This window comes from Euleptes europaea, chromosome 7 (assembly GCF_029931775.1).
Source record: "Euleptes europaea isolate rEulEur1 chromosome 7, rEulEur1.hap1, whole genome shotgun sequence".
NCBI classification, from domain to species: Eukaryota; Metazoa; Chordata; class Lepidosauria; order Squamata; family Sphaerodactylidae; genus Euleptes; species Euleptes europaea.
The window spans coordinates 1079458-1106702 of record NC_079318.1 but is presented as its reverse complement, the minus strand read 5'-3'; the positions used below and the strand labels follow the sequence as shown (position 1 = coordinate 1106702).

The following is a 27245-nucleotide window of genomic DNA, read 5'->3' as shown; positions in this document are numbered from 1 at the left end:
AAAGTGAATTGAATGGTTGGCCATGTTTTGGCAAGAAAAAATGCATCACACATTTGAAATATCAAAACTTGCTTGAATCCATATACTTTGCAAGTGCTAAAAGCAGTGCTTCTGTCAGGTTTTTTAGTAAATGAATAAAAACTAGAGAGTCAGTTCATCATTCCATAATGCATGGAATCCATTTCATTATTTGTACATCACCATTAGACCACATTCATATGGTTGTTTTTGTTTCAACAATTTAACAAATACAAATCTCGAATTTCTTAAGTATAGTCAAATGGCTGACTTAAATTGGCTAAGAACTATTGGTTTTGCTATGTTGGCTTGGTTTTAGAGGTAGGCCTTAATCCAAATTATATTTTGATCTTTAAAAAGAAGGAAAATAGATATCAGGTGTTTAGGTAATAACTTACCATGCAGTATTTCAGCTTCCGCATTCATTCTAAATTTTTAATAGAAAATAAAGGGGAGCTTAAAAGGCAGGTTTGGTAAATTTGTTTCCTGCATTCTTAGAAATTGACGTTTATGATAAACTTTATGATAACCAAAGCATCCTAAGGATATTGTATGTTGTTTGGAATTAAAAATACAGTGTGGGACAAAGCAGTTATTAGATTTTTAGTTACATTTTGAAACTGGTTGGAAGGTCTTGGACATCTGGTAAAACATAATGTTATAAAAATCTGTGGTTTTTCTGTTTAATAATTGTGTGTGCTTTTCTGCATGTGTGGTGGACTGTCTGTGTGCGTACATTGCATTTATATACCTTGCTGAAATTCTGTAACATTAGCTTTGAAATACTACCACTGATCTGGCTGTGCAGCCTTTACGCAGCAAAGCACAGGTCTTCAGAATGTTGTTTATATTCAGGAAAAGTAGTTTCTTACTTTTCCTTATATACTTATTAACTTTTCAGAATTTTTTTGTTGTAAGAGCTTTTCTCTAAGGTATGGTTGTTTTAGGTTTACAATAGAACAGATAAAGATATAAGGTCTGTAGAAATATAAGGTCTTCAGAAATTGCTGACAGATAAATGTGTCAGCTTCTAGAGATTTGACAGGAATGGTAGATATGTCATGTGCTTTGTTGCTGAAAAGTGGGCTCTTTACGCTTATTCCCAACTGGCCTTAATCTGTTTTGTGTACATTTTGCTGTCAACAAGCCAACACATAGCATGTAAAATGAATGTGATAACCTTATTTTATACTGTAAAAACAAATGGTGAATTTCAGGGGTGATCCTTGACAAGTCCTTCAGGTTCCCAGCTACCATATCTGGAATGTGATTAGGGTTCTGGAAAACTGGGTGACATGAATTCTGTTGGCTTGGAATCATCGAAGATTGTGGCATGGCCTGATGATGTTGCCTTTGAGAATGATTTGAGGGAAGTATATCAGGATCAAATGTAGTGTACTGCTTGGTTATGATAAACAAACAAGTTCTATGTCCTATATAATATTAATGGGTTGGATTGCACACAATAATTGTGCAGTGATTGTGCATAAGGGCCAGCCGTCTGGAAAAGTTTAATCCTGGAGTTATGGGTCCTGTGTGGACTGATAGCCATATGGGTCAGGAGGTTGTTCCCCCCCCCCACTCCTTATTGTAGTCCACATGGCTGTCACAGTTTGCACAACCCTGGAGATGGAAATGGTGTGGCTGGGCAGGGGGGTGGAGAATGGTGAGTGTTAGTGCCTTCCATTAACAGATCATGCAATCCAACCCAGATTCGTTCTCATTTAGGAGAAGGGAATAATTCAATCCAATAATGAGACATTTGGATTATAAAGAATTTCATTCATTCTCTGTGTTGCTTGACCAGTTGCTAAAACATCCAAGTCGTGGAATGTGGGGGCTGCTCTCTCTGTGTGTGCCCCAAGCAGCCTTGTTTTTTTTAAAAAAATAATTTTTTATTATATTTTCAAACATACAAAAAAAAATACAAAAAAGTATAATAATATAGAAAACTACATAATAAGAATGATATATATATATATATATATATATATATATATATATATATATAGTTAAAAAAACACAAAATACATTCATTACATTCTTATTACATTTATCCTACCCATTTTATTCCAACCGCCCTCCACCAGTGTACCTTTAATCCCTCCCACCACCGTGTTGAACTTCCAGAAAAGTGTCTAAACAGTTTATTAATACATTTTAACAATAATCTGAATTACCAAAAAATTGAATCTACAACTAGTTCACTATATTAATAAAATTCATTTTTGCCAGCTTGTCCCAATATGCGAAGGCTTTTAACCACATAGTTTTACATTCTTCCACATCTTTCCCATGAAGGGAATCTGTTAATTTAGCCATCCGCATATATAACCATAATTTTTCTCTCCAGTCCTTAATTAGAGGTCTATTTACTAGCTTCCAGGATTTTGCAATAATAATCCTAGCCGCTGCAAAACTATATTGACATATGACTCTATCATTTCTATTTATATTATCTTTAGGGATTCCTAATAAACAAAAAGCTGGATCCATATTTATTTTGGTATTAATTCGATTGTTGGTCTCCCTTACTACCTTTCTCCAGAATTTTTTAATTTTTTTACAAACCCACCAGGCATGCATAAAAGTTCCTTTTTCCATTCCACATTTCCAACATAAATCAGAATTTCCCACTTTAACTTTACTAACCATCACTGGTGTAATATACCATCTATAAAACATCTTATATAAATTCTCTCTTATTTCATTAGTGATTGTGAATTTAAATTCTGTTTTCCATAATCTTTCCCAAACCTCAAGATTAATATTATACCCCAAGTCTCTCATCCGTTTTATCATGACTGGTTTAATCCTCTCTTGCTCTAAGTTTGTTTCACTTATAAATTTATCTATCCTTGCTATCTGACCTTTATTTCCCATATTTAATATCACTTCCAATCTAGATTTATTTCTATTAAACCCTGTTAATTTATCTTTATTAAATATATCCTTTAATTTATAATACATAAATCAATCTCCAATCTTGAGTTCTTCTCTTGTTTTAAGAATCCAAGTATCACCACTATCCTCGATAATATCCCTATAGTTACCTATATCCAAATTAAGCTGCGTTCCCCTTTTCATAAATGCTTCTATACGATTAATCCACCTTGGTTTTTTCCAAATCTGTAACAAACTATTCCTAACAACATGAGAGTTAAAATCTCTGTTTACTTTACCTTTATCATACCATAAATATGCATGTCGGCCAAATCTTATATTAAAACCTTCCATTTCCAGCAATCTAGGATTCTCTAATAGTATCCAATTCCTTAACCAACCAAAACAAGCTGCTTCATAATACATTCTTAAATCTGGAAGACCCAAGCCTCCAGTTTCTTTTAATTCAATTAAATTGTGATAAGCTATCCTATGTTTTTCTTTTCCCCATAAAAAATTTAAAATTTCCTTCTTCCAGACTTTAAAAATCTTTATTCCTTTTATAATCGGTAAGTTCTGAAATAAAAAAAAGCATCTTTGGTAATACCATCATTTTGATTACTGAGATCCGTCCCATAATGATAACGGAAGTTAACCATATTCCTAAATACATGACTTTAGATTCAATAATAAACCCTGTTTTACTAGTTAAATCTGCTTGTTGTGTTAGAGTCATATTCTTTACCAAAATTTTCATTTTGCTCCTATTTATTTTAAATCCTGCAAGCTTTCCATAGGCCTCCACAATGTTATTCCATTTTTCCATTTGACAATTAGGATTAGTCAAAATACATACTAAATCATCCGCATATTCTTTTACCTTATAATGATTTCTCCCAATTCTTATACCTACAATATTATCATCTTGTCTAAACTTATTCAATAAAACTTCTAAAACTAAAATAAACAATAAAGGTGAAAGAGGGCAACCTTGTCTCTTCCCTTTTGAATTTCTAATTGTGGTGATAGTACTCCATTAACTATATGTCTAGCTGTTTGTTGAGTATATATACTCTCAATTGCTTTTTTAAAACCACTACCCAATCCCATTTGTTCCAATAATTTTTTCATAAATTTCCAATTAACATTATCAAAAGCTTTCTCTGCATCTAAAAAGATCATAGCCATTGGGGTTGGAGTATACTCTGAGTATTCTAATAAATCTATCACCGTTCTAACATTTTGACTGATCATTCTACCAGGTAAAAAACCAGTTTGATCTTCATGTATATAATCATTTAATACCTTTTTTAGCCTCGTAGCTAAAATATCAACAAATAATTTGTAATCGTTATTTAATAACAAAATAGGTCTATAATTCTTAACTTCCAACAAATCTGTATCCAATTTTGGTATTAATGCTATATTTGCTTGTTTCCAAGTTTGTGGAATAGACCCATTCTGTAAACATAAATTCATGACCTTCAATAAATGTGGAGATATCTGTTCTTCAAAAGTTTTATAATAAAATGCCGTAAATCCATCTGAACCTGGAGATTTATTTAACTTACTTTTACCAATTGCTTTCTTTAATTCCTCTGGGGTTATAAATAAATCTAAATAATCCTTCTGTTCCTGTGATATACCTTTCCAACAAAATTGTTTCAGATAAACCTCCATTTCTTTTTCTGAGGCTGGTTTTTCTCTATATAAGTTTGTAAAATATTCTACAAATGTCTCCATTATTTTCTGTTTATCAGTTACTGTTTTTCCTTCTTTCCTTATTCTTACTATTGGCATCTTTTTCTCCCTTTGTTTAAGGCTAACAACTTACCAGGTTTATTAGCATGTTCAAAAAATCTTTTCCTATTAAACATAATTTTATTTTCCATTTCCGTTGTTATTAATAACTCATATTGTTGTTGTAACCTTTTCAAGTTGTAAACCTTTTCTTGCTTAATTAATTTATCTTGAACTTTTTTTATTTGTGTTTCTTCTAACTTAATTTTCTCCAATATTATTTTCTTTTGTTTTTCTTTCATCTTAAACCACCTTGTATTTTGTTGAATCAAAAGTCCTCTAATTACTGCTTTACCAGCATCCCATATCATCATGTCAATAACCCCCTTATCAACATTTTCAATAAAATAATTTTGGATATCTATTTTTAATTTTTCTACATTTTTTATTTTTTAATAAATAATTGTTTACTGACCATGGTCTATGTTTCTTATCACCTATTTTGATTTTTATCGTAACGGCATTATGATCAGATAATGCCCTAGGTGATATCTCCGGGCTATCTGCAGTATTCATTAAATTTTAGAAAGCCATATCATATCTATTCTTGAATGGGTAAGATGTCTGTGTGAAAAATATGTGTAACCCTTCTTGCTTCCATTTATAAGTCTCCAGATATCAAACATTTCCCATTGGTTCATAATATTAGAAAAAATACCATGCAACCTACCCTCACATTTCAGTTTCTTTTTCTTTACAGATCTATCCAGTTTTGGTCCTAATACCCCATTAAAGTCCCCCATCCAAATCATTTTCTCAGTACCATACTCAGCCAATATCAAGGCTAATCATTTAAAAAAATTGTTTCATGTTAGGAGCATAAATACCAACCAATAATATTTTCTGATATCCACTTGTAATTTCTATTAACAAAATTCTACCATCCATGTCCTTATAAATTAACTTTGGTTCCAATATCAAAGGAACATACATAGCTACTCCATTAACTTTTTTCTTTTCATTACAAGATGTAAATAGTTTCCCTAATTTCAGATTCTCCAATCTTATTACATCCTTGGGTAACATATGAATCGAAATGTTTAATACAGTCCCAGACCAACAATAAAAAACTTTTACATAATAAAAATAGTAGCTATATACATCAATACATCAATAAATATATAATCAAACATTCGTAGGGGAACTATTAAAAACATAAGCGTAACTAGAACACAGTTAAAACTCATTCGTTGGGTTCAACCCATGCTCGTCTAGCCTTCATAATTTGCCATCCAAATTTGGCCATTTTAAAAGTTAGCTCAGTGTCTTTAACTGAGAGCAAGTTAGAAAGGCGAGTTGCTCTAGTGCTCCCTAGTGGTCAGCTATTACAAGGGAAATGTCTTCTCTTATATGTGTTTCCTGTAAACAAAAAATGCTAGCCTTAGATTTTTGCAAATGATAAAATACCTTTCTCCTCTTATTGGGAGAATTCAAACCATTAATATTCCATGACAATATTTTTAACATGTCAGTTTACAATTCTTCCCATCCCTATTTCCCCCCTTTTTAATACTTATTTAAACCCACCCACCCTCACCCCTGTAATCCTTATAGAAACAGCTCAGCCATCATTCTGTTCTTAAGGAGACTCCTCTTCTGGTGTTTCAGCTGGGTGGACACCTCCAGATGCTTGTTCAGATTTGTCCTGTTCTGGTATGTCCCTTGGAACAGGCCACTTTGAGGATTTTGGGAGATCTTTGTCATATCTTCTCAAAAATTGCTCTGCCTTAAGAGTGTCAGTAATTTTGTATCTTCTTGTTTGAAAAAGAAAGAAATGCCTTGAGGATACTCCCATCTGTGTTGAATACCATTAAGCTTCAGCCTTTCCACAATCTCCACAAAGTCGTTTCTTTTTCTGAGTAGCCTGGTAGGAATCTCCTTCATAATTCTCAAAGGAACACCATCTATTGTTAGTGTGCTTTATAATGTTGATTCAAAATAAGATCCTGATGGCTTCTGGAAAAGAGCTGAATCAGGCAGTCTCTTAGGACCTTGTTGTTTCTAGCATAAGCTGAATTAGCTCTGTAAGCTGTCATACCCTCAATGACATCTTGGTTTTCTTGGAGAAATTCTGCCAGGTGTACTTTTTAAAAGCCTTTTAAATCTGCTCCTTCAGATGACTCTTTAAGCCCACGTATACGAATAAAATTTTCTTTCACTTTTAGTTCCAACATAGCGATATTGTCCTCCCTTTTTTCTTCTCTCTCCTGAATAGATTCCACTGAAAGTTCCAGAGTGTCCACCTTCTTCTTAACTTCTTTGTTGTCTTGAACACATTTCTGCAATTTGGTTTCCACTTTATCTTGTCTTAGAGTTAAAGAGGTAATTGAGTCCTTTAGGGCAGAAATAGCAACTGCATTTTGGTTGACTGCTTCTTTTATGGCAGCACTTTCTTGTAAAGACTTAGTCATCATCTCATAAAGTGAATTGAGAGTGTCTTCAGGTAGTTTTGGTTTAGGTGCCATCTTAGCCAAACCAGAGGCTGCTGTTGGAGGGGATGAGACTGTTGACACCAAATTTATATTAGAAACAGAAGCTCTCCTTGTTTGATGTGGAGCCTGCTGCAGTTGCTGTTGTTTCAAAAGCTCTTTAGGATGCTTTTCTTTTTTTTATCTCCCATTAGACCTGAGCTGTTGTACTTGTAATCCAAAAAAAGGGGGGGCGTGATGAGCTCTACAGAGCTAGTTAATCAACATGAGTATCTTTCCAACAGTAAATGGAATCTTCAATTTAATATAATATCCAGACCTTAGAGAACAGTTAGTTACTGGATTGAAGCATTTGTTAGACCTTCATCTTTTTTCCACTCATTTTCCCCCTCGCTGATCTATTAGGTTTCTATAGTTGGCACAGCTGAAATTTAAACTGCGCAATCCAGCTGGCAAAAAGCCAAATTCAGCTCAGGTCCCGTTACTGGAGTTGTAGCAGATCTTATATAAAAAATTGTTTACACGCGAATCCTGTTAGATCCCTCAGTTGTAAATTATCATATAAGTAAAAGTGAAAGTACTTGCAATAACATTAGGATCGGAGAATCCCTGCGGCTCATCCCGGCTGTCGGCAAGGGAAGTAATGGCGTCCGCTTCGCAGCTGCTGCACATCCGAGTGATCCCCGCTGATTTCTCGGTAGGGATCGCTTCTAGGACGGTGCACTCGCCCACGCCTTCTCCGCACCCCCTCTTTCACCGAGGGGTGCTGTTAGCGCGGGGAGGTGATCTTTTTGCCCCCGCAGCCCTTCACCGGAACACGATTCTCGCGCGTACCGCCGCCGTTTCTCTCCGACCCGGAAGTTCCCCCCGAGCAGCCTTGTGAGCCAGTGGCCAAAACCACTTTTGAATCTAAGTTTCAAAAGCAGTTTGACTTGTACTAGGAGGCAACTTGTATTAGGGAAGAAGCTGTATGGAGCAGATCTTATGCACACTTTGAATTCTGGCTTTAAATACAAATTGAGTCTGAAATGCTTTTAAAAACATGACATAGGCCTCCTTTGGGAAATGTGAGAAATTAAACTTAATTTTAAAGATTGCGAAGTACAGAACTTTTAAATTAGAAAAGGTTAGAATTACCACCTGCTGAATCTTCCCCCCATTACACAAATGTGTGTCTGAAATCTCTATATAAAGAATTTTCAGTTACTGTATTTGCTGCTTCTAGTTGTATCTGCTACTGTGAGTGCATGTATGTATACTGTGCTTTTGTGTGTATTCTCTGTGGTATGGTGTTGTACAAAACCATTTTTCCTTTGGTGGGGCATGTGCTTTAAAAATTTCCTATTAAGAAATTTTACTGCCTCACAAAACCCACTCCAGACAAACCCCTGCATTGGGCTACTAGGATAGTGTGAATAGTGAGGTGCAAAAACATGGCTAGGAATGAAGACATTTTATTGAATAGATTCTGCTCTATTGAAGAGTTCCAGAAGGACATTTAGGAAGTAATCTAAGCAGGTCTACTCAGAATTAGATTCTATGTTATTCACTGGGCCTACTCGCATCATTTCTCAATGGATAATGCACCCGAATCTTTTTAAAAAAAATTAAATATCAGTACAAGGTGACTGGAGGAAAAAATCTTGTTGTGAGAATGAAGAATGATAATTTGAGCCAATTGCAGGGCTTTATCTAAACAGTCCTTGTTTTGAACATTACATGTATGCTCTGTGCCCATCTGCTTTCCACAAATCATACAGAGCTGTACCCATCAGCATCAGTTGCACTGTTTACTAAGGCCATGTTTTTATGGAAGCATAGATTCTCTTCCATGATATAATACCCATCAGAGGGCAATTCCAGATGGCAACCTATGTCCAGTGACTATAACACCAAACAGAGTTTGAAAGGAGCCCCATGTAAGAGATAGCTACTAGAACTGAGTTTAGATTTCTGAAATAAGCACATACTTTATTCATTGAGGACATTTCTTTTTGAAGGGGAGATCAATTAAGACTAAATTGGATGTTGATACCTCATTTGAGAAAATTCTGCAAAATGTATTTAAAATCTGTTTTGCATAATTTTATGGGACCTAATTTGAACCATAAATATCCTTAATGGAAAGTATTAGCACATTATAACTTTTGTGTGTGTGGGGGGGGGGTATAGTGGTTTTGATTCAAAACTATTCACCTTCCAAGTAGTTTCACTTTGCTCATGGAAAAGGTACCTGTGGGTGACTTTACTGATGTTAAACTTGCAGAAATTGATGTTCTTCATAATTATTTTGATTATGGCAAGTCAGTTGGGCTTATTGTTAGTGTAATTCATCAACATGTTTCTTACTACCAACCTCCTAGCCATTCAGTCAAGCATCCACATACTGTACGTTTTGTCATTAAGAATAGATTGACTTCTCACCAATTTCTCCCAGGTATAGAAGCTGACTCTATTCCCATATTACTTTTCCTGGATGGCATACTTAGGTTACTGCTCATGCAAGCAGTATAATGCGGCAGGAACAAACTTACACAAGGTCTCTTTCTTTGAAAAGAAAATTACACATTATGATATTTCTGATCACAGAAGAAGAGCAACAGTATCATACTGCTATGGAATTGTTTTGCTTCCATGAATAAACCAGCTATACTAGTAATATGACCATGTCATCTATAAATGCTTAATACATGTAAGTAGAAAGAGTAGATAGTAATGTACATGCCTCTTGTGCCTGAATATATGCTCCTTCCATTTGAATATGTAAGTCATTGTTCACACAGGGGAAATTCATGTGGAAATCTGAAGCATGCACAGGTTTGTTGGTTAGAACAGGGGACGGTGTCAGAAGATAAAATTAAATAATATTTACTTTATGATAAATTCTGTATGTATCATGTGATTTTGTTTAGTAATGATTTTGCAACTCACAATTTTTAGTAGCAGGTCAACTTTAGTTTATATTATTTTGGCCATTTGCCTATGCAACTGCTTATTAGCTTTGCAAATATATTACTATATTACTCTGATCAGTGACTATGCTAATAATACTTTTAGAACATTCCCATATTAGCAGGTGTGGACTTTCCAGCCATATGTTATCCTTATGGGTAGTTCATGAATTTCAAGGTGCAAGAGGATGGGGCAGGAACAATGAATGGCAGAAGACTAATGTGGATGAATGTTTAGTTTCTTTGGTCTCAGTGATTTCTTCATTCATGAACTTGTCCATCACTAGCACAAATGGGCACAGATGAAGTAATGGAGAGCGTATTGTCAACTTCCATAATAGTCAAAATAAAACAGCATCCTGAATAAAACACAGCAAGAAAACTGTATGCTTCCCTCCCCCCCCTTCCCTCCAATTGAATGACAACTGATATGTTTTAAAGGAAACATCCATATTGTATTTTGTAGTTATGTAATCTGTTGGGAAATGGTTCTGTTAATTGAAAAGCTGTCCTGAAGTGGTTCATTGCATAACAGCATTTATGCAGGCAGCCTACTTGTGGGTTAGGTAAATCTGCTTTTCTCAATTCATAAAATTAAAGCTCAGAAATATGTGGTAGAGAAAAATGTGCCCAGAGACTAGCCTGTATAGAAGAATATAATTTTATTCTTCTGAGGATTTTCTTCTGTCCCTCCTACCCATGTGATAATCTGACAATAGAAAGGGTTCAGAGATGTGATTAGCAACATGTTTTTGCTTTTTCATATTCTAAAAGCCCCCACATTTGTCAGATATCACTAAGATATAAGTACCGGTAATGTCCTTTACAGCATTAAGCTTTACAATTTCAAAACTACTTCCATGGGGAAATTGAGATGCAACGGTGTCAGGTATTTCTGGTGTGATGCATCTAGTGTGTCTGGTGTGTGTATGTATACGTTTTCAGATATGGCGGTTGACACTTTTCACGTCAACGTTCCTCCTTGTAAGAGTTCATTTTCTATATGAAAAGTGATAACGTTCCCATGTGAAAGCAGACTAAAGAGACTCCTTCTGTCAGCAGAAAAGGAAGACAGAGCCGATTATCTCTGATTATCCCTTGGTGCTTCAGCACCATGTACTGTGGTGCATTTTGTTTGCAAGATTCTTCTGATCCAAAGAGAAGATTTTGGGACAAACAGCAGGCTGCTTGGGTAGGGGGAATATGGGGAAAAATCCACTCAACCAATTGCTGTTCTAGCTTTTCCACTGGATCCAGCCCAATGCCTGTAATATTTTCTTCGTGATAGCTGGTAAAACTTTGGTGGTTGTAAACAAAAATGTTTGTGTTGTATATCAACACAGTGTACTTGTCATATAATCATTTTAGGAATAAAATCATTTTAGATCTTTAAAGTACCTTTTAATGTATGGCATCAATAGTTGACAGAAAAGGTATGCTGATAAAGCCAAAATAGAAATATATGATAAAAGGAAACTGGAATAAGTAGTGTGTAAATGTTTATAATCCACTATGGGAAAAGGGGAGCGATATGTTTCTGTGGAACCCAATATTCGATGGAAGGCTTCTGATCTAACTTCCTGCTTCTATGGTGATACTCAGCTCGACGGCTGCAGCTCAGTCCATGGGAGAACAGCATCGTGAGCAGACTCCTGACGCCAACACATTCCTTCTTGGCCAGGAGTAAAAGTGCAGCAACCTTGGCAGGAGATGCAGGTAAAATGAAAGCAATAATAAAATATTAATCCTTTAATTCCGCTGTCCCATTATTCATTGGGGGAGGGGGGGGGTCTCTGTACAACTTTTAAAAAATTAAAGTCCATCCAGGATTAATCAGGTCAGTTTGACTTTACAGTTAATGGAATAGGTTCAGACAGCAGTGCAAAATTCTTGGCATCTTTTTGCTTCTCTTGTCACCCTCTGTCATTTTTAATCTCTATGTTTTCCTCAGTATCTCTGTAATGTAACCAAAAATAATTCATTTGATAAGCAAAACATACTACCATAAGATCTAAAGTCAGTCTATATAATGATGATTTTAAAATCATTCTCCTGTGAACAGTAGAGAATGTATATGTTGTGGTTGCTTACAATTTAGACTCTATGCATCTGCCCTTTCCCCTGTTCTTTTAGCCCGACAATTTCTCATGGGGATGCAAATTCTTACTAAATGCATATATAGTACTTGCTTAACGTTCAGAGTTGAAGTTAGAGCCTGCAGAGCGTGAAAACTTGTAGCTAACAGAGCACAACTATACTCGAGGCAACTCAGGCTGTTTCCACACAGACATTTTGTTCCGACGTCTTCCTTACAGCAAGGCTGTTTTCAAAAGTATCCACATGACCTTCATCCTCTGTTTTCCCCCTTCTTTTCTGTGATATTAGGGTATAACCAAGCAAATAAAAATGGACCCTTTTGTTACTTGCTTTGAAATTTTAAAGCTGTCATAGTGAGAAAAATTGTTTTCTGATAGCTTGGAGAGTGTTGTTGCTGAGCAGGATTTGCTCCCCCTGGCCAGTCCTATGCTCACTAATCTGATTTTGGATAGTGGCAGTGGGGGAAGCAGGCCAGCTAAAGAATGGCACAATAACCTCCTTTCCGAAGTAAACCCGGAAGCAATGGGGACACTTTGGAAACCATAGCGTTTTTGGAGGAACATACTAGAGCAGGTTAGATGGGGACGCTCTAGCACATTCCTCCAAAAACTGTATGGTTTCCATTGAGTTTTTAAGGGATGTGCTAGAGCATCCCCATCACTTCCAGCTTTACCCTGGAAGGGACATTATTGTGTGTGCGCACTGCACGCTTTCAAATTTGGGGGCCCTGATGGGATCCCTCTAGAATTTTTAAAAGATAATGTCAATTGGTGGGCCTCCTATTTGGCCCCCATGTTCACCTTTATAGATCGGATCGGGCTTGTACCCAGCTCATGGGATACTGCTATAGTTGTACCCTTTTAAAAAAAAAGGTGAAAAAAGTGATCCTGCAAATTACCGGCCAATAAGCTTGCTAAACATCATAAGCAAATTATATGCAAAACATCTCCTAGATAAATTGACATTATGGATGGAACAAAAGAACATTTTAGGTGAGAAGCAGGCGGGCTTCAGACCGGGAAAAGCCACGATAGACCACGGTTTAGTCTTACAACACCTAATCGAAAAGTATTCCTCTAGAGGATCCATTTCATTATACGCAGCCTTTGTTGATCTGAAGGCCGCATTTGACACGGTCTCTAGGCCGGAACTATGGAACAAATTGATGACATCAACCATCGATAAAAGACTTCTTTTTTCTTATTTGGACCCTGCATAACCAAACTTATTTAAGGGTCAGATGCAGCGGACTGGGACACTTGACTGATCCCATTAGAACCTATAGAGGGGTTAAACAAGGTTGCATATTGGCACCTATGTGATTGGCCCTCTACATTAATGATATGGCAAGTCACCCCCCCCCAAACTTGCAGAAAGGCACACACCAATGCTGCTTTATGCAGATGATGTAGTAATCTCTCCAGGACCCCCATAGATATGAAGAGAGCCCTGGGAAGGTTAATCGAGTACTGCAATAATGAACGCCTTACCATCAATTACCAGAAAACTAAAATTATGGCATTTGGGAGAAACCAAAAAATAAATAAAAGATCATAGGTGATTAAGGGCCACAGAATTGATCAGGTAGACAGCTTTAAATACCTGGGAGTGATGGTCCAGGCATCTGGTTCCAGGATCATTCACTGCAAATATGCTGCTGTCCAGGGGGGTAGATCTACAAATAGTTTTATTAAATTTATGCGAACACAAGGTGGCCACTCAGTATTTGCTCTCTGAAGTTATTTAAAACTAAATCTTTAGCTCAAGTTCAATATGGTTCCTTCTTGGGCCCACCAACCTCTTGCTTCTCACCACTGGAGAGAGTTCAATCCAAATTTCTAAGAGCAACTCTCCAGGTTCCCAAATGTGTTCCAAATGCCTGGATCAGATTAGAAACCAGAATGCTGAAGGTGCAAGCCAGAGTTTGCATCTCATCCATCCAGCTATTGTTGAAAGGAATATTGAACCGCCAAGGGCTCTTTCCTTTGATATTCCAGGATAAATTTCAAGTAAGTTGGTTGAGGACTGCCAATAAAAGAATCAATACTTTGGGTTTATTCCTGCAGGCACTGTTGAAAATCAGGTATGAACGTGGGAAAGATATTATTCAACAGAGGGTGGAAGATGTCAAGTGGCAAGCAGACCTCTCTAGGGCCCCAAATTTTAAGTGCCAGCTGATCATTAAATATGTGGTTGCCCCGGCAGCCTATTTAACTAAACTAGAATTTAACAAGAGCAGAAGAGCATTTACCTTGGCAAAGTGCGCAGCACTTCCTTCTGCCATGCTGGTAGGGAGATTCAAAAAGATCCCATGCTCAGTAAGATTATGTTTATGCTTGATGGGGGAGGTGGAAACTACAGAGCACATGCTTCTGAGATGTCCATATTACAAGATGTCCATATTACATATCTCCAGCCAGTGTTAATTGGATTTCTTCATGAATCTGATGCGGCTAAACTGGGATATCTGTTATCTAATAGAAACCACTGGGTATCCAGACAAGTAGCTAAATTCTGTCTTGGGATATGTAAGACACGGGGAAACGATATTAAAGCTGATGCAGAGTTTTAAACCCATTTGACTAGCTCAAATGTTTATGCGGCTATTTTGTTGTTGTTGTATTGAACTATTGTTTTAATGATGTTTTAACTTTGTAATACTGGTCAAAGACCGCAATGAATTATATTACTAATTCGGGCACAAACTTTCCCGCCATTGGCAAGGGGGAACCTGGCAACCCTAATTCTCGTTCTTACCTTTCAAGCTCTCAATGACTTGGAGCCAGGGTGCTTGAAGGATTGCCTTGTGGAATTCCCTTTCCCTTGAGGCTCCCCTGGCACCTACATAGCTTTCTTTCAGGCGTCAGGCCAAAATATTTCAGTTCAGTCAGACTTTTAATTAAGGGGTTTGTTTTTTTAAACATTATTTCAGTCTGGAAATGGTTCTCTTCAACTGTCTCTGATCTGTTATTATGACCTATGTTTTTATGCTTGGCTGGGTTTTCTTATTGTTGGATTTTAATTAATGCTTAGTTTTTATTTCTTAAATTGCCAAGGGCAGAGTCCTGGAGAGGCAGCATAAAATGTTCTAAAATAAATAAATAATATATGACTGATCTCTACTGATACTACTGATCTGATACAGCAAATATACTAATATGTGGTGTCTGTAATAATTCTTCTCTGTCTTCTGTGTGGGCCTCTTCTTACAAACCTAGTCCTGGCACACAAAATTGATTTGACTCCTCTGGGGCATGTTAATGCTAATCTACTAGTTAATATAAATGTATTATGCCAGTCAGACTATACTAGCAATCTTTAATTCAGTAATACGTTATCAGAACCATCACTTCATGGTTTCTTTTTAAGGCAGGTCTTTGAGGGTCTCCCCACAATAGATGGGCCAATCTGTAATGTTATTAATTGGATTGTTATCTTTCCTTACATAGAAATTAGGATTTTCTACTTGAATTGAATGTATGATTTCTCCAAAACAAAGCATATATTTGGAGTATCTATTCAGATTTCATCAAGTGTAACTATATTTCAAAATTCTTCCTTCTGATCCTGACTCTACAGGGCACCAGTATTCATTCAAGTTCTAGACTGTTGTCTAAAACTACTGACTTCACTTAGTCACTGGATTAATCCTAGAAAACTAAACCATTATTTATATGGACATACAAATACTCACAGAAACTGATGAAAGCAGTTTAACTGTACCATAGGTCTGTACCCATAAAGCATTATGCTGAAAGCAAACTTTCAACAGGGTATATAACCTGGATTTTTCCTAGTACCCTTTTTCTTTAAAAACAAAATTATTCCATAAAATACCACCTAATGAAATGCTACTTATATTATGGAATTTAATTCTCTTGATGTGTTTCTGTGTGCCCGTTTTAAATATATTTTTAAAATTTAGTTAGAAGTTCTCATCTGTGGACAATCGAGTGATGGTTCTGGGTTAAGTGTATCTTATCTGCTGTATGTATTAATATATTCTTCCTTTACTTCCTTCCTTCCTTCCTTCCTCCTTCCTTTCCTTTCCTCCTTCCTGGTCCTGTTACCTTCTCTTGACTCTTATAACTCCACTGCTGTTTTGTTTACACATACATAATGAAAAAAATCCCACACCCCAGTCATCCCCATTTGTCCCCGTTCAGCATCCTGCAGCCCCATCAGCCCTCTGTCCTTCAAAGCTGTAAGTTGTCGAAATCCAGCAGACAGAGCAAAACCTTTTGGTGCAACATTTGATGTTGGACGTAGGAGGACTACACAGTCAGCAGGGGTAAGCACGTCTGTCCACTTCTGTGCAACTTTCACTTAGTTCAATCCAGTAGGTGTTATCAAATTTGGTCAGAGTACATGGGCATTCAGAGAGTCCTGTGGCACAGAGTGGTAAGCTGCAGTACTGTAGTCAAAGTTCTGTCCACGACCTGAGTTCGATCCCAATGGAAGTCGGTTTCAAGTAGCCGGCTCAAGGTTGACTCAGCCTTCCATCCTTCCAAGGTCGATAAAACGAGTACCCAGCTTGCTGGGGTAAAGTGTAGACGACTGGGGAAGGCTATGGCAAACCACCCCATACACATAGTCTGCCTAGTAAACATCGTGATGTGACGTCACCCCATGGGTCAGTAATTCTTGACCTTTACCTTTTTACATGGACATTGTTTTCTTATGGCTGTGTTAAAGCCATGTCATGTCAACAACAGACAGTGGGAGCTGCTTATAGGTAAGATGAATGGTGGAATATGAAGTCATGCACCTGCATCATTAAGGTGTACCTTGAGACCATAATGCTGAGGTTCTTACTATTTTCTGTACGTGGTTGACTTTCCAGCAGCCCACACTCAATCAAAATGGCTAGCCACTGTGGATATTTGAAAGATGGAACAGTTTTTCAAATTCCTATAGAACATGGGACATGGTGCGATTCACTATCTATTTATAATGAATATTCTGTACCAATGCCTGAAAATAAGAATACAGATAAAGCTACAAGAGTGGTAAGAGTGATTGCTATTATGCATCTCAGATGCTAAAGATGTTGATTTGGTTCCCTTAAGCAGGAGGCCTTTGTTCCTATGGGTTCTTATTATGACTTTCTGTAGGGAGATGTAGGGTGAAAACGCATGGTCACTTTATCCTCCTTTAATCCCTGTTTTAACCAGGATCGAACGCACATTAAGCGAAACGCATGCGTTCGATCCTGGCTGAATCCTGGCTGAAACAGGGATTAAAGGAGGATAAAGTGACCATGCGTTTTCACCCGTAGACTCCAGAATGTTACTGCTACAATGTTAAATGGTTTATTGAAAGGCACTACTGCACAGTCCATTACAAAAGCAAAATTGCAAACTGAATCAGATGCATGAAATAGGAATACATACAGAAAAGGCATGAATATTACGGAGAGTCCTTCCTCGAAAATTACCCTTCCTGGCAGTATTAGCACTCCATATTAGATACTGAGACCCACTGATTGAAGCCCATCTCCCTTCATAAAGTCCTTCTTTTCCCATATCCTTATTGTGGGAAAGCTAACAGTCCACCCTTAATAGAAAAGAGCAAGAGTCCAGTAGCACCTTAAAGACTAACAAATTTTCTGGCAGGGTATGAGCTTTTGTGAGCCACAGCTCACCTCTTCAGATACAGTCCACCTTTAACTTCATGTAATGTTGAGAGCCAGTGTGGTGTAGTGGTTAAGAACAGTGGACTCTAAAATGGAGAACCAGGTTTGATTCCCCACTCCTCCACATGAGCTGCAGGTGCTAATCTGGTGAACCGGGGTGGTTTCCTCACTCCTCCACATGAAGCCTGCTGGGTGACCTTGGGCTAGTCACAGTTCTCTCAGAACTCTCTTAGGCCCACAAGGTCTCTGTTGTAGGGAGAGGAAGGGAAGGTGATTGTAAGCTGGTTTGAGACTCCTTTCAGTAAAGAAAACTGGGGTGTAAAAATCAACTTCTTCTAATTTAATTTAAGATGAACAGAATATTCAAAGAATTATTGCCCCTGTTGTCACAGCTACAAAGGGCCTACAAATGGCTGTTGACAATTTTCTCAGATTAAATCTATGCAGGTTATGTATTTGCATGCACCGTGATATGGCTGCTTTATCCTTTTTGTTAAATTTTAGACCATCAGAAAAGAAAAGGAGAGAGGCCTCTCACTGTCTAATCCAGCTGGCAAAAAAAGAGCTCGTTCCCCTTCTACTTTTAGAAGTAAATCATCTGCTTGGTAAGTAACGTCTTGATGGACTATGCATTGTTTTAAGGAATGTTTTGATCAAATTTATATTAGAACAATAGAATGTGCATAGGGATGGATTACATAGGTCACATATTTCCTTTAAACAGAGTTATTTCACATGGTAACAAATATTTCAGCCAGAGAATTTCAGTGACCTCCGTATGAACTTAATGAAAATTAGTAGGAAACTACTGCCTGACAGGTATAATTGCAGTGTAATCCTATGCGAAGTTATACCAGTATTTCAGTGGTCTTAGACCAGAGTAACTGTTTAAGATTGTATTGTCCATGTAAAAGGAGAAAATGTAGACACTGCTAATTGTTGTAGACATTTTAAAAAATTCAGTAAAATCTAAATATTGAAAAGAGAGTGGTTAGTTTTGTCACAGCTGTCTTTGTGGTTGAAACAGGCATGCTTCCAGGTCTTTGCCTTTTTTGCCTGGAACACCCAAAAAAGTAACCACAACACCTGGATCATCCAGAATCTCCTCTACTCAGCAACGACCTCCTTCTCCTGGCAACATTCGACCTGTCAAAAATGAGAAAAAAAAGGAAAATGAGAAAAAAGAAAAAAAGCAGGAATCCAGGAAGGCAGTTGAAGAAGAGATGGGCGATGGGAAGACAATCCCAAATTCCAGAGAGGCTGCAAATGTAGAAGGACCTAGTAAACCAGAGACTGTACACAGTAAGACTCACCATATTACTCTTGGCTTGTGTTCTTTCTCTGTTCACTTGCTGTAGCCTCTACTCTGTCGTGCAATATTTGAGTGTCAGTTTGATTTAAGGAACTTGGGAGTAATTGTGCTAGAGAATAAAAGTGTAAGGATTTAATCGGAATAATAGTAATAATATTCAAAGTGTTTCACATATTATTTTTGTAATCCTTACAACATGTCTGTAAAACAGGACATATATGTGCACTGGAAATGGGGGATCTGAGATTCTGAAAATGGTACCCTAAGCAAAAATTGTATGTCTTATCTAACTGAGAGAAGTGCAACATATATAGTTAGCAAATGTGTAGCATCTCTTCACAAGTTGAGAAAGATGTTATTATTGTTTACTTGCTTGTCAGCTCATTATATTTTTATCTTTGCCCATTCTCCAAGGTAGTCAGAGCAGTAGACATGACTGTCAGACTCAGGCGTCTGCCCCTAGTATCCCTCAAGCACACTCATCCAGACAGGTAGATCTGAAGCAGTAATACTTTATTAGGAACTAAAAGGCAAAATAAAAGAACTGACTGCACGCAGGCAGGTGAGGTTAGCAATGGAGACCCAGTACAGGTTACTTGCTTAAAAACATTAGGATGGGAGAATAAGATAAACATTGCTAGGCAACAGCGAGATAAGCAGTTCCTGTGGATGAAGACAAAACACGACACAGCTGTGAGCACTGGCACAAACAGGAGATACACAGGAGCTTCCGACCCTAGGAACTTGGCCAGAACTTGGCCTGAACTTATGTTAAGAGCCTGTCTGAAACTTGGGTTCAGCGAAGAACCTGACAATGACACCCCATCCCCATTTTATCCTTGCCCAAATGACCCTCTTGGGAGAGTAGGGATATGAACCCTGGGTGTGACTGTATGCCCACACCTCTTACTCCCAACATTCCAACCACTGTACTACCTGGCTGTCACTGTGGATATAAACATATGGATTGGTGTGGTACTGTACATTCTGTAAATTTATCAGTACATTATTAACATTTCCAGCAAACAACTAATATTACAGCAACCGTTTTGGTTTGTTAATCACCATGCTATGTGATGCATATGTGAGTCTTCTCAGTTGCTGCTGTTCCAACACTGTGCGGCAGTCTTCCTGAGGAAATTTGTGAGACCCCTTTCATACAAAGTTGTAGAATGTCTTGAAAGGTGGAGCTTTTTCCAAAGGGCTTCTTGGCAAACTTGTTCTTGAATTTGTGTCGCTTTATGGTATCCATGGTTGTTGGTAATTGTCATTTGTTAGTTTTAATGGGATACTACTATATAATGTATTTGATGGGTATCATTGTCTTTTACTATATAATGTATTTGATCGTTGTCTTAATGGATACTTGGAATCTTGGGGAGAGGGCAGAATATAAACATTTGACTGGATAGAATGGTAAAGGTGTGTTAATTGTTCCAGATGCAGTCCCAGTTCTGTCCCCTCCTGCTTCAGCTGCCTCACCAACTCTTCTCTGCAGCAAGCCTTCTGCAGGGACAACAGACCCAGAAGAAGCAACCAGAGTGCTGGCTGAAAAAAGACGACTGGCCCGGGAACAACGAGAACGGGAAGAGCAAGAAAGAAGGGAAAGGGAATCGAACGAAAGGTGACCACTCTCCAGTTCCTGAGCAGAAAAGATGCACTATCATATATTAAATATCCCCTTGCATGTTGTAGAGCCTAAAGCTGATACGGCCAAAAAGAGTGCTTATCAAAGGCCTCTTGTCTTTTTATCTATGCAATCAATATGTTGTCCAAATAGGCATCTGCAAGTGATGCAGCTGAACTGTGTTACACCAGCTGAGTAGTTGCTCTTCTGTCACTGTCCTAGCTGTTGTGGCTATCATGTGATCTGCAGTCCAAAGAAATAACAGCCATTGCCTTTTTAATTATTTGGATCTGTTGGCTGGAATCCAAAGAGCTAATTCAGGCATGTCTCAGGGACTGGGTATATGCAGTGGCATTTTCTCAACCTTTTCTTGAATATATGCCAAATCACACACTACTTGTGAAAACCAGAATTGCGAAAACAAGTTGCTGTGTAATGCAGGAGTTGCTATTTGAGAAACCCCAGCACAAATCTCCCCTGAGCAAGTAGAACCGGCTTGCGCTGTCTTTGGATCCCAGCCATTCACTGCAGTGGTTTACTATGCAAAGTAAATAGGTTTGTATCCCAGTGTTTCTGCTTAACTGAACCCATATATAATTTAAACAAGTTTAATCAATTTTTTTCCATTGGGGCTAATTGAGCATGGTACAAAATATGCACCATAAATGCCCCCCCCCCCAGTTCTTGCAGTTCAATTGAAAACTGATTCCCTTGAAAAAGTGTTCTGCCTCTGTTATTAGGGTGCTTAGGACCCACCTTTCCTGATAAATCCACCTTAGGCCATCACCTCTCCAAGTCAAATCATCTTCTTACTGGTAATTTTTGTCCTTTTTCTGCTCACATCGTGTTTATGGGCAGTCATTTTTAGTAAAGGTGAGAAATGTTGATTTGAGGCTGGGCATAAGCATAGTAAAACCAGTTAGTTTTAGGGTTGTATTTTTAACTGTCTTTGAAATAATGAAGCAGGTTCAAATGCTCATAAAGACAGCCCTGATAGCAGCACGTCCAGGGAGATTACTTGGCCGAAAGTGCTCCATGTCAGTATCTCCCTGCATGTTCCCTTCTCTGCATTGTGAAGAGGCATAGTTTTATGAGAAGTGCCTATTGGATCTACCTTGGGTTGTCTGTCTGAGGAGCCAGTCTGTCTTTCCAGAGAGAGATGGAAAACTCATCTGTATAGCCAAGTATTACCTTCCTATCTCATTCTAAGAGCTGAGTTATAGTGGAGAAGCATCTCTTCCTTTTTTTTCCTGTGAAGTTGTCACTATGATCTTCAGTTGTGGTCCCAGGGTGAGTTGGGGCAGCGTACGAGGCAGCATCCTGTCCTTGCTGAAACTAAGCGTGTCTGGGCTTGGTCAGTGCCTGAACACGAGACTTTCTGAGAAATCTCCATAAGCCTCCTGAATACTTCTCCTTAAGTAATTCTGACCATGGGATTCTACCCAGCATAAGTTTAAGTTTGTTAAAATTAGCTCTCCTAAAGTCCAACCTATATGTCTGACTACGTACAGTTTTTCCTTTCCCCAAGATTGTAAATTCCAAGAGTACGTGGTCACTACTACCCAGGGTGCCTACTACTTTAACCTCATCAACCAGTTCTTCCCAGTTGGCGAGAATCAAATCTAAGATAGCAGATCCCCTTGTTTCCCTGTCCACTTTCTGGAGAAGGAAGTTGTCAGCAAGACAAGTCAGGAATTTATTGGATCTAGCATTTTAGCAGAGTTGGACTTCCAACTGATATCCGGGTAATTAAAATCTCCCATGACCACCATGTCCCGTTTCTTTGAGAACTTTGTAATCTGGTCTTGGAGTGTCTCATCCAAGTCCTCTGCCTAGTTTGGTGGTCGATAGCAGACGCCCCCCACACACCATAATATCACTATTATTTCTTACTCCCTATATTTTTACCCATAGAGTCTCGTCTGAACTTCCTTGCTCAGATTCATGTACTTCTTCACAAGTGTACACATCTTTGACATATAATGCTACTCCTCCCCCCTTCCTTATCTGTCTATCCCTTCTAAACAAGTTGTACCCCTCAATCTCAATATTCCAATCATAAGTGATATCCCACCAAGTTTCAGTAATGCCTATTAGGTCAAAATCCCCTTCTTGTATAAGGGCTTCAAGTTCTTCCCGCTTGTTTCCCATACTCTGTGCATTAGTGTACAGACATCGGAGTCCATGGTTTATGGGCCCTGAGGTTTTTGTTTCTGAACTTACCCGTGAGTTTGTTTCCTCGCATACATGGCACTACCTTCAAATCTTTATTGTTCTCATCTGCAGTTATTGTCATCATGCTAGGATTTAAGTTCTTGTCTCACTCCCCCATAGAATTTAGTTTAAAGCCCTACTCATCAGGTTTGCTAGGCTCTCACCAAACACAATTTTTCCTACCCTCATGAGGTGCAAACCATCTCCCAATAGAAGAGCTTCATCTTGAAAGCTTAAGCCGTAGTCCAAAAATCCAAACCTTTCTTGATGACACCACCTAAGCAGCCTGTCATTAATTTGTAGTATTTTTCTTTCCCTTCCTAAGCCATGACCTTCAACAGGCAGAACTGACAAAAAAACAACTTGCATCCCCAGGTCCTTCACCTTCTTACCCAGAGCTGCATAATCTCTTTTAATACTTTTGGGCTGTGTCGGGCAATATCATTTGTTCCCAAATACATATGTCTGACTCTTTACTGGATGCTCATAGGCAAAAGAAGGAGGAGCTGGCGCAGAGGATAGCTGAAGAGCGAGCTCGCCGAGAGGAAGAGGCTCATAAGCAGGAGGCAGAGCGAAAGCAAAGAGGAGCCGAACTGGATCAAGAGAAAGAAGAAGCGCTGCGCTGTCTGGCTGAAGAAAAAGAACAGAAAGAGAGGGAGGAAATGGAACGGCTTCAGAAGCAGGTTTGCCGTGATGTTCCAACACATCTGTGGTTGTTTGCACAGATAGCTAAAAAAGATGGGTGTGTGGTTTATTGAATATATGGAAACTCTGAATCAGAAGCAAAGGCAAGAAGATGCTTACTGGTTTAGACACTGTGGCAGGTCTCTTTTTTTTACCAACTGAGGGGATGCACACAGCCTCCTATGATTTTTGGGATCTAGGTTTTTGGGATCTCCCCTCAGTTATTAGGTGTTCTAAAGGTAACAAGGCTTTGGGTTCACTGCCATGAGGTAAGTTTTGTGGGCACAAGGAGATTATTGAGATCACTAAGGCAGGACTAGGGTATTAACAACTATGACGATTTATTTACAGGTTGGTTTAAAGGAACAAATCATCAGCACAAGTCTCCAGGTACACAAATGAGAAACCTGGCTGAGGCACATACATTTAAACTAATGGCTTCAGAGAGTAGTTAGAAGTTTCTTTAAAGCTTTCAGGCACAAATAGGCTTTTGCTGGCTAGCCACTAGGTTGGATCCTCTCTCACGCACAGGATTCCACCCACACCAGCCTGCCCTTTTCCAAGAGGTCAGACTCAGTTGTATAAGGTCTGCCCAGTACCAGAGACAGGCCTAACAAATGGGTACTTATTCTGTCCCAGAGATAGAGCTAAACCACTCTGCAGCCACACTGCCAGGCAGAGCTACCCTTCACTCTGTCTGCTCTTTTTCCTGGGCCAGACCGGAGCTCTCCCTGCTCTCTCCTTGACGCAGATCTCAGCTCTCTCTCCTCCTGTGTTCCCCTCCAACTTTCCATTCCCCCCCTTCTCCAAGGTGATTAGATGCTGAAACAGCTCTCCTGTAGGCTCAGCTGGGTGGCTGTTTTTTCCTTCAGGGGCAGGACAGCCTCCTCCTGTCCATCACAGACACAAATTTATATAATCTCCAAACCCAACAGAGAGAGACAGACACATCCAAAATTGCCTGGTGAGTGTCAGCCTAAGTATCCTGACCTTAGTGTGACACTTTTAACCACAGCACACCCTGGTTCTTATAACATTCCATGTAATGTTCTTTTCATTGCTTTAAGGTTCTGAAATGATGCTTTGTCAAGGCTCAGTCTGTGATTGTCCAGTAGCCGCAGTTAATTATATCGGTTCTCGCTTGCCAATGGAAATGTATACTTGCTTTCTCAGCTCTTCTCATGGGCTGTTCTCAAGGACTGGCAGGAGGAGAGGTGCAAAAAGTTTTTGATGCTGCTGCTTCTGTCTCCACCTGTCCTGCCTCAGAAGTGGTTGCCCACAAAAAGAAGCCCAAGAAAAGCCAGTGGAATGTAATCAGTGTAAAATTATACAGGAAAAGAGTTCAACAATATTCCTTCTCTCAGATACCCTGAATGCTTAAACATGGGGTTTGCAAGCTATTCTTACTTCTCTAACTAGAGAAAAAAGGGGAAGCACTTAGATGTTTAGAGAGGCAGCGTGGTGTAGTGGTTAAGAGTAATGGGCTTTAATCTGGAGAACCGGGCTCGATTCTCCACTCCTTCACATGAAGCCTGCTGGGTGACCTTGGGGCAGTCACAGTCCTCTCTGTGCCTTCAGATGTGATCAAGCTGACAACCAGTAACACCTTACCTGTGGTACATCCTTTCCTCTTGATGCTTGCTTGGTGTCTCCGCTATTCTTTTAGGTGCCAGGCTTTTAATTAACAGGTTTGATCTGTTAATATTTTAATAGTCTGCTTTTAGTCTAAGAATTTAAGCTACCCAATGTTTTATGTTGGTTTTATGCACTGGCTAGATTTATAATGCAGGGTTTTAATTGTTAACTGTCAGGATCAGGCGTCTGTCCCTAGCATCCCGAAAGCAAACTCATCTAGGCTGGTAGCTTTGAAGCAGTAATACTTTATTAGGAGCAAAAAGATAGATTTCAGAACTGACTGTCTACAGACAGGTGAGGTTGGTAATGAGGAAATAGTGGCAGGTTACATGTTTTAAAGGCAATACCGGCTACAATGGTAAACATGGTTAAGCATCCCTGAGATAAGCTATTCCCAGGACAGGCAGACTAAACATCCAGCTCAGCTGTGGGAAAGGAAGAGTGAAACTGTACACAGAGTTTACAGGTATGGGAACCAAGGACTTGGTGTGTAGCCAGATGGCCCTGCCCATGACAAGAGCCTTTACCCCTGCTAGCACCATTAACTTTTATGGTGTGTTTTATTTATTTTTAAGCTGCTTCGGGTAGGTTTTTTGGAGGGGTGGCAAAGAAATTTTCTAAATATATAAATAAGTCACTCTGTTTTTTCCCCCTTTCCTGTGTCATCCCTTTAGAAAGAAGAAGAAGCTCGAATACGAGAAGAACGGATCCGGTTAGAGCGTGAAAAACATTTCCAAAGAGAAGAACAAGAGCGTTTAGAAAGGAAGAAGGTAACAGCAAATATAGCACGTGATCCAGTGGTCTAGAACCTTGAAGGCAAACAGCATTTCCCTAGCTGACAGTAACAGAATTGTGCTGTTTACACTTTTGTGAATAGTTCTATTAATTTTAACTTTTTAAAAATCTGAGCCCATTCAAATCAGTGTAAGCATCTATATGAATTGGAATGCTTCTTTTACAACCAGATGAAGATCACTTCCCTTCTTTCTGTGATCCTTGTCATATATTTCAAAATTATAATTTTAGAGCTAATCTTATGATTGACTGTAGTTAATGGCTTTCCCCCCTGATTTTCTTTATAGCGACTTGAAGAGATTATGAAAAGAACTAGACGGACAGAAGCTGCAGAGAAGGTACATTTTCAATTTCTTTCTCATAGAAATGATTGGATATGTTTTTGCCCAATGCAGCATTCTAACGTTAACTTATTTTATTTTACAGAAGTCTAATGAACAGCAAAATGGGGAGATAACAAAAGATGCAGGTATTGCTTTTGATTTCTGCTTGGTTTAGCAGTGCAAGTCTCAATTGGTAGATCATTTAACTAAAGCTTTAGATGGTTAGTAGGGTGAAGACCAGTTTAAATCAGCATAGCAAAACATTCAGCTCTACCATCTGTAGGTGCAGTATGAGGATCAGTTCTTTCCAATGTGATTAAGCTACTAGCAGTGTACTTCCACTTGCAACTTTAAAAAGAATCTTGAGATGCATTCTGAACAAGTGCAGAACAAAGATTTTTGGTAGATAGTCTTGCAAATCCACAAAGTTAGTAGCTTAAAACTGTGTAGCTGTTTTGTTAATGTTGAGGGAAGCCAACCAGGGCTTCCAAGGTTTTGGCCCTGGAACATCTCTTTATCCTGGCCTCACGTTTGAGTACCACAGCACTAAGGAAGAGAGCACATCTGAACATGTGCAGCATGCTGATCCTTCTCATAGTCAACTTTACATACATTCTGTGCACATGGCTAGATTTAAACAAATCTTTCTAGGAAAAGTTATGTGGGAAACCATTTTCCTCTTTCTTCTTTTCCTCTGCCAGTGACCAGCCCTACATCTCCCGTAAGCCCTGTGATTGACTCTCAGGTTCAACATGTACCAGAATCTCCACGCAATGGGGAAATGATAACCCACACACATGTGCTCATTTCACATCAGCTCCCAGCAAATGTAGACAGGTGAG

General features: G+C 38.6%; 1 protein-coding gene across 1 annotated transcript in view; it reads left to right on the top strand.

Annotated features, from left to right (window-relative positions):
* MAP7 (microtubule associated protein 7) overlaps positions 1-27245 on the top strand; it is a 141361-nt gene that overhangs the window by 105954 nt on the left and 8162 nt on the right. The window contains exons 8-17 of the mRNA XM_056853833.1: positions 11684-11797; positions 16345-16469; positions 18318-18418; positions 18841-19115; positions 20566-20749; positions 23457-23649; positions 25960-26055; positions 26368-26418; positions 26507-26549; positions 27105-27240. Coding sequence (XP_056709811.1) covers positions 11684-11797; positions 16345-16469; positions 18318-18418; positions 18841-19115; positions 20566-20749; positions 23457-23649; positions 25960-26055; positions 26368-26418; positions 26507-26549; positions 27105-27240 — 1318 coding nt within the window. The remainder of the gene's footprint in view (positions 1-11683; positions 11798-16344; positions 16470-18317; positions 18419-18840; positions 19116-20565; positions 20750-23456; positions 23650-25959; positions 26056-26367; positions 26419-26506; positions 26550-27104; positions 27241-27245) is intronic.